The sequence below is a fragment of the Mixophyes fleayi genome, chromosome 2 (assembly GCF_038048845.1).
Source record: "Mixophyes fleayi isolate aMixFle1 chromosome 2, aMixFle1.hap1, whole genome shotgun sequence".
NCBI classification, from domain to species: domain Eukaryota; kingdom Metazoa; phylum Chordata; class Amphibia; order Anura; family Limnodynastidae; genus Mixophyes; species Mixophyes fleayi.
In genome coordinates this window covers 230,572,511-230,584,811 of record NC_134403.1, presented here as the reverse complement: position 1 = coordinate 230,584,811, position 12,301 = coordinate 230,572,511, and the positions used below count along the sequence as shown (strand labels likewise).

Sequence of the window (12,301 nt, the reverse complement as noted above, 5' to 3'; positions counted from 1 at the left end):
TAAGGGATTGTATGTGCTGGATGGATTGCACTCAACAAAAATTGAGTTTGCAATACTGTACAGATTGCAGGGCCAAACCAATTCCGGGTTCTGTTTCTGCACCCAAGAGCTGTCATTGGTAGTTTGGTATGGCCCTGCTCTATTGAAAATGTCGACATTTTGAGCCCTAGCACTAGGCATGTAAACAGCCCAACACTTTTAACCTAGGAGGCAGTGGTGATGAAACCCAAGTGTCAATTGCAGTAATATAAAATATATATACACAATAATAAAACTGATCTATCCCAATCCCCAAACAAACTATGTTGAAATCCGTACTACGAAAAAAAAATCAAGCAGCCAGTAGAACAGGCTAGACGGTATGTGCATCAACGTTGCTAGTCATTGCCCCGCCGTTGGTAAAGGTTAACAGCAAAAACGTCATATTCAGCAGTTTGTTAAAAAGCCCCAATAATGTGTTATTAGATAAAGGCTAAGTTTCAGCTGGGAAAGTCACTGAAGACCCAATTTTTAGAACAGACTATTCTCCAACAAGCCCAGTAAACAGCAGTGTGTTGTCATCCCAGCAAATGTATCTGCGTTGCTGAGCAATGCCCCGCCTCTAACACAGACCTAATAGAGAGAAGTCTGCTTCTGACAAGAAGCCTCTATAATATAGCATAATATAATCTCTTGAATCAAGTGCCAAAGACAGCAGGGGAGATATGAAGTACACAAGAACTCTTAAGGGCTGACATTAGTAACATGGTGACGTATGGGGTACGGCTTGATGAACACAAGAAAACGTTAAAATATTAGAAATGAAGAATAAATGAAATGCATTGATTAGATATGAAGAGTGTGTCTGCAATGAGAGAGACAGGAGGGTAAGTGGATAGTAGAAACTAAGAATGTCTAGACAAAGTGACAAGTTCATATCCCAAATGTAGGATGCAACCAGGGTAATTAAAGCATACAAAGATATATCTACCACACTAGTCACACTGATTACAATCCATTGGCCCAACTATATAACAGATAAATAACCAAATGGGAAAGATATAAGTGGAACCATAATAGTTCACTATCTCTGGGGCCACGGAGTGCAGTAGGAAATGTCTTGTCGTTTTTTGGCGTAACTGCACCCAGGCTGGGAGAAGACTGTAAAAGTGAATGCATTGTTGCTTATATATACGCATATTCACTGAGTGACCACTTTATAAAGTACATTTGCTTGTTAACGCAAAAAACATCCAGTGAGCAGCAGTTCTGTGGGTGAAAATGCCTTAGAGAGCGGTCAGGAGAATCGCCAAACTAGTTCAAGCTGAGAGGAAGGCGACAGTAACGCAAATAACCATCTATTAAGTCAGTGGTATGTAGAAAAGCATCTTTTGTACACACAGCAAGTCAAACCTTGAAGTGGATGGGTTACAGCAGTAGGAGATGATACCCAGTTCAACTCCTCTCTGCTAAGAACGGGAAACTGAAGCTACGGTGAACACAGGCTCACCCAAACTGAACATTTGGCAGATTATAAAAACGTTGTCTGGTCTGACGAATCCTTTTCTACTGCAACATGCGCGTGCTATTGTCAGAATCTGGAGTGAACAACATAAATCTATAGATCCATCCTGCCTTGTGCAGTTGTGTGGATAATGTTTTCTTGGGACAGATAAGCACTTTATACCAAAGGAGCATTGTTTAAATGTCAGTCTACCTGAGAATTGTTGCTGACCATGTGCATCCCAATGGCCCCAGTCTAGCCATCTTCTAATGGCTGCATCCAGAAGGCTAATGCTGCACCACGAGTGCCGGACAGTAAGGGTCACTGCCTGTCTGACAGCTTGCCACAGTGAGTAATGAGTTCCTGGTGCTGGGCGGCAGGGTATGGCGGCTGAATATGGCAATCCTGGGGGCGGGCGGTGGCCCATCACAAGTGGATTGTTAATTTTGAGTCACGGGGGTGTCAAGCTACAGGGGAGAGGGGAAGGGCACTTGTATAAAAGAGAGCGCACGTTTGCCAGCAGTTCAGTTGCTGGTACACCTTAAAGACAGTGCTTCTTACTTGGGGGTCATTTGTGTATTGCTGTCTAAATAGCATTTGTGCAGCATCTGGGCACAGGATTTTCTACTCTAAAACGAATTGAAGCATGTTTAAGAAATTGCATGAAGCAGAGCACACTGAATAATCTGATGCTGATTTCATTAGAAGGACCAGATCCTACAGACTTTGATTATGAAAAAGCTGCAGACAACTGGGCCTCTAAGAAGAAAAGAATTATATAAAATGTTAATCTAGAGCTTAAATCAATATAAAGTCAGGATTTCAACATTTAATTTGTGCAAAGACCCCCATCCATCTACTTTTTGATGCCGCCTGGCTGGTGCTGCCATCTTTCTCCTCCTGGCAGCCTAGTTTCAACCCCAGCTGCAGGCCTAGATGAATGTGGGGTTTGTAAACGTTCACTCTGGGTTCACATCATAGCTATTTCAAACATGCTACAGGCAGCTTGGGGATGTACAGGAGAGTGATAAATATTGTTTAGTCCTCTAATGGATACTTGCATGTTGGATGATTTGGAGCGATCATTTATTGCCACAACAATTGCATAAAGTGCTGTAATATCAAGTTGTGCTGCCCCACCCTTCCACCATGATTGTATTTTTAAGATACAAAGCCAGGAAATCCTACAGATTTATCTGGGGTCACAACAATAGAATGACACTATTTTTATTAGGGCTGTTAGCTTTATTACTCAGTTATTTTAAGAATCAAATATGTCCTATTTCTCAGATGACTGTTGAGAAGGTACAAGGAATTAGCCGATTAGAACAGCTGTGTGAAGAGTTTTTGGAAGAGGAGAGAGTCCAAGAACTAAAGCAAGAAAAAAAACGTCAAAAGAAGAAAAATAGAAGAAAAAATAAGTGCACTTGTGATCTTCCACCTTCACAAGATATTACAGAAACGGCAATTACAAGTCAGAAAACCGTAAGTTTTATTGCACATGCAGTTTACATTCTGGACTAGACGGAGAGCTATGATATATTCATCAAATAAATGGTCTCTGGCATTCTTTTTTTGCACTGGACTGTTGTAATTTTTAAGAATAAATGTATTGCATTACTTTTAATATACCAAAAATGTATTCTAATATTCACTTTAGTTTACTCATACCCATTTGAGACAGGAGGATAATTTCCCACTTAATGTGGAGGTGAAGCCATTTTGGTGTACTTATTGGTAATGCTAAACTTTTTTCTGAGTTTCTTTAGTTAGAAGTTGTAAAATAGTGTTTAATGAGATAGTGTCCCCTTGCCATAATGCCAACTCGGCCCCACGCTGGTCAGTACTGGGCTGGATCCCCTATGGAGAATGAATCGGCAAAACAAACAAAAAATGGCTGCACGATTCTCCTACAGCGGTGTTCTTATTTTATTTTTTATTTTTTTTTATTCAGGATCCTTCAGGATTTAAGGATACTGGGTGCAATTCCTGTAGTGCCTCAGAAGACAAAGTTGGCTGTGTAGAAGTTATAACAAATGAAAATTCTTCTTGCACATGTCCAAGTGGTGGTGATCTGTTGGCATCTCCGAAAATGAAAAAGGGTATATGGATATCTTTATACTAGTATTTTTTTTTTATTTGCAAGTGTGAAATATAGAAGAGTAAGTGTGTATTCGAAGAATAAGGGTTCTTCAGAACACTCAGTACCGACACAATCACTCCCAACATTTTACTTTTGGAACAAGGCATTAAAGCAGGAATAATAGCTGGGTTACAAGTTTCTAATATGATGGAACAGTCCAGCAAGGTATAATACAAGGATTTGATCACTCTAATCAGAGTGTTACCTCTAGTCTGTCTTACCCCAAAACGAACATACCCTCTTTCTCAGGATAGGCTCTTGTAAACACCATTCCAGGACCCTGTGGGAACTGACAAGGAAGCCCCCTATCTGCACATCTTCAAATTGGTTTAGTCATCATTTATTTATATAGCGCCAGCAAATTCCGTTGTGTTTTACAATTGTGAACAAACATTAATAAGACAATACTGGGTAATACATACAGGCAGAGAGGTAAGAGAACCCTGCTCGCAAGCTTACAATCCTTACCAAACCCCATTTGCCTCCTCTTGCAATGACATTGGCTAGGTATCTTCCCGACTAGAATGGCTCAGCTTGGTCTACAGATAGCGACTGTAGCACATAAGACTTCATGGCAAAGAACAAAGGTCATGATAATTACATTAGCATGGTAATATATGTAATCCATGACACCCTAATCTTTTCCATGCTTTAGTCCGTTTTTACATGACATACCACCTTTCGTCATATTGTCTGTAATGTTACCCACCTAACTTCATTTAAACAATACAACCAGCCACAGTAGACTTATTTAAACACATTGCTTAGGTGTCAATAGTGTAACAGCAAAAGTCCGCTTTCTTCACAAAATATGTGTGCGCGTGTATAACCAGATTTTAATGGATCTAACAAAGAATGCATTATTTCAGTTAAAAATGTATTTAATCTCGTGCTGGTCTCCCTCTCTTGAGCCTGTAGTACGTTTTTCTTTCTAGAAAGAAAACCAATATAAATTTGATAACTCTGCTAAAAGAGAATTTAGTGCAAAAGCGCCCATACACAGGGTTAACCAGCTACTTGGCCCGAGAGCCTACATCGCTGTCAGATCCAGAGATCCAGAGCCTGGAATCTTGAAACTCTAAGTTTGCAAGTGTTAATGGTTGATGCAGTAACAATAATGTGGTATCATCTAGCATGAGAAATGTGAATATTGCCCTGAACAATAATTATTCCTTTGTTTTCATGTTTTGTTTTTGTGTAGCAATTTTGACACTGCGTTCTAATGGCAGTGATTGTGGCTATTCATCGAGCATGGAGGGTAGTGAATCTGGCTCTCGGGATGGGTCAGATGTGGCCTGCACTGAAGGCATTTGCAACCATGACGAAGCAGGTATTAATTTGCAGCAGTTTTGGGCATACATTTAAATGTTGTGGATGTGTTTTTATTTATTTTACTTGTCTTATTTATAGCGGAAGATTCATGTGTTAACTGTGACAAGGAGGAAGAAAGCGATAGTTGTGTGGAATGTTGGGCGAATCTATCAAAAGACAGCCTGAAGGGGAAAAAGAAGAGGAGGAGATGCAAACCCTTTAAATGTGAAAATGAGAATGTGAGTTGAAATGCTGGACATCCCTTAAGTTGGCTACCTGGCAATGGTTGTTTGTAATTCGCTAGGCTTTCATTGGATCAGGACAGTCGGTCCCTGAAAATTTGAGGGCAAATACCACTAGATTGGTAGGCACCTCATTGTCAGTGCGGGGCCTCTGCTGTGCAAGACATTCACCTAATCTATGGTGCATACATTTACAATGTCCTACAGGTTTAATACTATAATAAGATGCTAGTTTTGGATTCAAGATGCTGCACACCGTGACTTCAGAACGTACCCTGCCTTATGGACAGGTTAGGGGTGTCTCCATTGTACATCAGACTTGTTTAATCCTTTTCTCTGAATCCAATGTGGGACCTTGGAAGCCCTCACTTTTTGCGCTTTGTATCTGTTCCTGTTCTTTGTTTTTTCACTGTTGTTCTTATGAGGATTCTGGTTCTCCTTTGAAGACATTATCTCCTCTCCCTCATGTTCTGTAATGAAGATCCAGGGGCAGCCCATGCAGTATAGAGGGGGAGGATCTTGAGTTTTTGCAGGTAAGTGACCAAGCTTCAATCACTGCATCCATACCCCCAGTGTTCCAGTTTCCCCCCCCCCCATTTGATTCAGAGAAAATTATTTAACTTAAATGCAAAAATCTTTCCAGATTAAAAGTGCACAGTTGATTCAGGTTGAAATTAATGGGACCAGTCGACAGTTTTACACACTAGCACATTTTCATAATCTGGGCAACCATGTGCAGCCGCATATTCACTTGCCCTACAAACTATGGGCTCTGTATTCACTCAATGTGTGTCTCAAATGGTATACAAAGTGCTATAACCGTTTTAGAAACCTGCTCCCAAATTATCCAGCCCATCTATATATTCATCTGAATGTTGTGAAATTAAGCATTCATTCTCTAGAGCTTAGATTGCTTTATTACTTTGAGATAAAACTCAAGCCAGCAAATGTTTGTGGAGGTTGGCATAACTGTGTAGAGTACAGTGTGAGATATTACTACTTTAGTTTTCAGTGGTTGTCAGAGCCGGTATTTATGTTTAGTAATTTATTGGTCGATGTATCTTCTGAGTGGTACAGGGTGTTTCCAATATTGGACCCCACCATTCTCCTAAACAAAAACAAAAAAAGTGCTTTGTTGAAAGGGTCACTTAAAAGTTCAGCGCATGTAAAAGTCTGTGTTACTATGCAGCAAGTATTGAATCTTTATATTTTTTTGAAACCCCAACAGATACTCATAAATAGTTACAATATAAAAGCAAAACAAGCGTAATATAATGAATTAACAAATTAGTTCACAGCTGTTTATTTGGACATTCACAAAATTAGGAAATATGAGGTGGTCGGTTTATATCCATCCGTTCAACTGGAATATATATGTAATCTTTAGATTTATTTTTTTGTAGATTATACACTGAATAAGTGTTCTTGGAATAGCAAACTATTGTAGGAAACTTTATACTGTATTGTTATCTGCGTTGAACCCCTCTAATGCTTTACTACAGCTGACCACTAATGACACATCAAATGTCAGCATTTATATCGGTTAAATTATTGCTATAGTAATTGTTTGTTGTCTTAAACCTGTTATTCACTGCCACATCCTATTATTTTTATATGTGTGTATATAGATACAGACTCTAAAACAGGCAACCTGTACTCAAGAAACCTCAAGAAATGTGCATGGTGATCAGTCCAAAAATGGCAAGGTTGACAGCTGCTGTCCTTCCATGGAAAACACTGGACAGTCATGGGTAGATCACAGGAGCGAAATATTTAAATGCACAGGCTCCGTACAACCATTACACTGTTCTGAAGGTGGAAAAGAGACAAAGAGCTTGAAAGAACTCCTGGTTAGTGTTACTACAAAAATGTTTCTGTCTTTACCCATCTTCAGAGTATAACTGTGTGTACTATTTAAGCTTTTTTTCAAACGTTAAGTAAATGATATGAATATCTATATTCTGGAAATATTAACTGTATTAAAGCCATACATTTTTTTTAAACTCTTCTCTATCCCGCCATGTGTCTTGTAATCTACAATATGTGTTTGAAACTTATTGCACTTCTCAAACTCTGACAAGTTAATGCTAAACATTCCAGATTTATCAACCACTATTTTATGTCTATTCGCTGCTAAAACTGATAGAATCCCACTTTGTTAATGAAGTGTCAATATGACAGTCACAATCTTCTATCCTTTCTAGTCAGGCTAAAACTATCATTAACATAATTGTGTGTAGGGTATCTGTGTTAATATTTTTATGTGCATTTATTCTCTTACAACAATTTAGTATTATGTTGAGCTAAATGTGTGTGTGTATATGCAGCAATCAGCCACAACATTAAAACCACCTGCCTATTATTGTCAGTCCTCCTCATGTAGCCATAACCGCTCTGACCCATCAAGGTATGTACTCCACAAGACTTCTAAAGGTGTCCTGTGGTATCTAGCACCAAGACATTAGCTGCAGGTCCTTAAGTCCTGTAAGCTGCGAGCAGGGGCCTCCATGGCTCGGACTTGTTTTTTTCAGCACATCCCACAGATTGAGATATGGGGAATTTTGAGGCCAAGTCATCACCTTGAACTCTCATATTCCTCAAACCATTCCCGAAATTTTTTTGCAGTGGGGCAGGACACATTACCCTGATAAAAGAGGCCACCGTTGCCATTGAAGAGCTGTACTTGGTCTGCAACAGTATTTCGGTACGTGTCAAATTAACACTCGCACGAATGCCAGGACAAAAGGTTTCCCAGCTGAAAATTGCCCAGAGAATCACTTCTTCCCATAGTGCAACCTAGTGCCATCTCTTCCCCAGGTAAACAAGGCACATGCACCCAGCCGTCCACAGGATGTAAAAGAAAATGTGGTTCATCAGACCAGGCCGCCACCTTCCATTGCTCCAGTTCTGGCGCTCACGTGCTCATTGCACACACTTTGGGCAGTAAACAGGGGTCAGTATGGGCACTCTGACCGGTCTGTGGCTACACAGCACCACATATAGAATGCTGCGATGCACTGTTATGGCACCTTTCTCTCCCAGCCAGCATATTGTCTTTTTCAGCAAGTTGATCCAATCCCGCAGAAGATCGACTGTAGCACAGACAGGTTAGACTTCATACCCACATGCATCAGTGAGCCTTGGATGCCCATGGCCCTGATGCTGGTGCACCAGTTGTCCTTCCTTGGACCACTTTTGGTAGGTGCTGACCATTGCATAACTGGAACACCCCACAATACCTGCCGTTGTGATGCTCTGTCCCAGTCGTCTAGCCATCACCGTTCAATTGCTGCCTATTATATTCCACCTCTTGGCAGGTACCAATGTAACGAGATAATGTTGTTCACTTCACTTGGTGGTTTTAATCTGGCTGATCGGTCTATCTATCCTTACCATCCATTTGTCATTATCCATTGCAAAAGTGGATAAATGTCGTATTTACCTCCCTTTACATTAATATTACACTTCTAAATCCATCTGCCATTGTGGCTCCTGATCTGCTCATAAGATTGTAGAGAGTAGGCATACAGCCAAACACGAAACATGTTATCCAGGACACCGCCAACCAACAGAGTCTCACAGATTGAATGTTTAATGATGTGGCTGACTGTACCTGTTTAGCTTCTTTAAAGAAGGCTTTTGTAGGCAAAATAACTTTAGCACTTTAGTTTTAGTGAGCATAAAATGTGTACAGTTCAGTTAAGAGTGTCTTCCTTTTAAGTTTATTAAATCTGCTCACTTTACAATAGAAAGACCCTCTATTTTTACTCTGGTTCCTAGGTTTTGTCAGATTTTGCTAACTGCTCTAATTGAAAGCATTAGAGGTGCTCAGTTAGATCTGCCTTAAAAAAAAATTTTGTTTGTGTGTATATATCTCTATCTCCTGTTTCATTTTCAGGATGAATCCGAATGCACTTCAGAAGAGGAAGATGGCCTTTCTCAAGATGAAATACAGGCCTTTATGGCAAGCAACCAGTCCTTTTACAGCAACCGGCAGCAATTCAGACAGTGTCTGAAAGAAAAGTTTAACAAGTACTGTCTTTTACATGATCACAGGAATCCCCTTTGTAGTAGCTGGTTGGTGACAGCTGGAGCAATTTAAACAAAATAAACTACTACTGTCTTTCATTGAAACAATCAGAATGACTACTGCACCTTTCCTGTCTTTCAAAATTTTATTTGATGGTCTCCAATTAAACTTTTACCAAATTTTTGTTCATTTTTTTTTTTTTTTTTTCTCTTTAGGAAAGTAATTAAGCACATTTTGTTTACTTTTGGATTGTAATTTCTTTAATGACTCAACACACTTCCCCCTCACTTCAGTTTTACTTTGTTCATAGTTGTAACCGGACACACATGCTTACAACCTTTAATATTAAGTAATGTTGTAATGATTTTGTATAAATGGCAATGAACAGAATACAGGATTTAACTAAATTTAGACATCCAGTACCTAAATGTTTTGGATGAGATAATGTAAAAGCGCAATGTGCAGAACTGAAAAATAAAGAGTATTTATTAATATGCATAGCAAGAGTTGACTTAAGATTTCTGTTTCAGACTTCCAAAATGATAGGAGAACTATACTGGTGTAATTTTAGAGAGCTCCACTCAAAACTAAAACCATAAGCGGCTCTTATTTTATATACTATCCTTATCTGTGATCCTCCAATCCAGTAAGTCCTATGATGCCTTCAATGGTCCAAGCAGGATGTCGTGTTTTGTTTTTTTTTCTCTTCCCTTTTCAGTAGTGATCTTGCATTGTCAAGGTCTGTCACGGAGTCTCCCATTCACCTCTATGCTTCAATGTAGGTCTGACTGCCCCATCTTTCTATTACTACTACATTCATTTATAGCCAAACACAGGCAAATGTGTACATATGCATTTACACTATATGGACAAAAGTATTCAGACTTTTGACCATTACACAAACGGATTGTAATGGCATTGTATTCAAATACATATACTTTAATATTGAATTGGTCCTCCTTTGGCATTGATAATAGCTTCCACTCTTTTTGGAAGGCTTTCTACAAGATCATGGAGTGTTTTTGTGTGAATTTGTGCCCATTTATTCTGTAGAGCATTTATGAGGTCAGGCACTGATGTTGGACGAGAAGGCCTGTTTCGCAATCTCTGTAGCAGTTCATCTCAAAGGTGTTTCATGGGGTTGAGGTCAGTGCTCTGTGCACGCCAGTCAAGTTCTTCCACGTTGAACTCCTCAAACCATGTCTTTGTAGTTCTTGCTTTGTGCACTGGGGACAATCACATTGGAATAGAAAAGGGCCTTCCCAAAAACTTTTGCCAAAAAGTTGAAAGCATAGCATTGGCCAAAATGATTTGGTATGCTGAAGCATTAAGATTGCCCTTCACTGGAGATAAGGGGCCTAGTTCAAACCCTGAAAAAACAATCCCTCTTCTGCCAAACTTCACTGTTGGGGTAATGCAGATAATGTTCTCCCGGCATCTGCCAAACCCAGACTCTCACCTGACTGCCAAACAGACAAGTTTGATTTGTCACTCCACAGAACACATTTCCACTGCTTCACAGTCCAGTGTTTATGTGCTTTACACCACTCCATCAGACGCTTGGCATTACTCTTGATGTGAGGCTTGCATGCAGCTGCTCAGCCATGAAAACCCATTTTATTAAGGTCCCACCACACTTTTTGCTCTTACATTAATGCCAGTGGAAGTTCAGAACTCTTCAGCTATGGAATTGGCAGAGCTTTGGTGACTTTTATGCATCATGTGCTTTAGCAGTCGTTAACTCTGCTCTGTGATTTTACATGGTCTACCGCTTCGTGGCTGAGTTGCTGCTGTTCCTAAACGCTTTCACTTTCAATTATATCGCTTACAGTTGACAGTGTATTATCTAGCAGGGATGAAACTTCATGAACCGTCTTATTGCAAAGGTGACATCCTATCAATTCAATTAACAGGTGTGGCCAAATACTTTTGTCCATGTAGTATATGTATGTATCTGTCTATATAAAGAAGTCATGTAAAAATGATTGTACATCTTCCTTCAAATCTGTGTTTGTACATATCTGGACCTAACTAACACATGTTAAGTCTTCACATGAAGTTTGTATGAAAAAGAAACGCCCCATGATTCAGCAACTTCTAAAATAAACTTCTGCAGCAATAACGTGAAGAAATCTAAATAAACAAAATTCCTTTCCCCCTGTATGTTAATCCGTGGCTTTCCCACATCCCTTCAACTTCATGCCCATATCCATAACACACAGTATGGGTTATACTGACAGCACATACTAGGTGGCATACCCATCTGGCTAACCGGTATACAAACATTCTTGAGTGCATGAATGTTCTGAATTTTCTTTTGTGCTACATAGCTGCTTAGCCATAAACTGCATGTGTGTACTGCATTGAACACACATGTCTGAGTTTGTAGCTCCACCATTGTTTGTGTGACTACACTTTCCATAGTAACATTGTATCTACACCTAACCACTGCATGTGATATATCATGTCTGCATTGTACATGGGATTCATACTTTGAGGCTTATGGATGGCTTTTTGCAGCTTGACTGAATCCGGATATTTTTTAAGGATGTGTATACTATATGTCAATACCTTGATGATGTCAGCTTGCATGTTAAACTTGTAAGGGTTTGTGGCTTTTTGGTTTTTTTGTGTGTGTGTTTTTTGTGGTCTGTGGAATTTCAATTTGAACATATTCACAAATGTATTCTTTTGCATTGTTGCAACATGCTGACTGAATGAAATCAATACTGCAAAAGTTTTGAAGACGGAGCATGGACATTTAATTGTTAATCAACCCCTCAGCGGGTTTCCTGTAACTAATAAACTACTGTCAACTATTAGACTTTAACCAAGAACTTTCAATCTATAGCCATAGCTAGTAAAACACAGTGCCCATTTCTAATGTCAACTTATACGATGCATGTATCTGTGACAGGATGGACTGCCTATGCCACCCTGTCTATTGCTGCTGTGAAATGGCTGGGTTTACTTTGCTACCGTTCCTTTGTCCCGAGTGCATCTTGCTGCAGTAGGGAGGGACTTACAATGCTGCCACCACTGGACCCCTTACCGGTATCCAGTACCGGGTTTCTTCTGGGTAACGGACGCTG

The 12,301-nt window shown here is 39.7% G+C and overlaps 1 protein-coding gene across 2 annotated transcripts in view; it reads left to right on the top strand.

Annotated features, from left to right (window-relative positions):
• GGNBP2 (gametogenetin binding protein 2) overlaps positions 1-9,707 on the top strand; it is a 57,181-nt gene extending 47,474 nt beyond the window's left edge. For both annotated transcript variants that reach the window (XM_075195593.1, XM_075195592.1), the window contains exons 8-13: positions 2,774-2,968; positions 3,438-3,585; positions 4,828-4,956; positions 5,037-5,176; positions 6,808-7,029; positions 9,078-9,707. In XM_075195593.1, coding sequence (XP_075051694.1) covers positions 2,774-2,968; positions 3,438-3,585; positions 4,828-4,956; positions 5,037-5,176; positions 6,808-7,029; positions 9,078-9,281 — 1,038 coding nt within the window. In that variant the 3' untranslated portion in view covers positions 9,282-9,707. The remainder of the gene's footprint in view (positions 1-2,773; positions 2,969-3,437; positions 3,586-4,827; positions 4,957-5,036; positions 5,177-6,807; positions 7,030-9,077) is intronic.
• Positions 9,708-12,301: the final 2,594 nt, after the last annotated feature.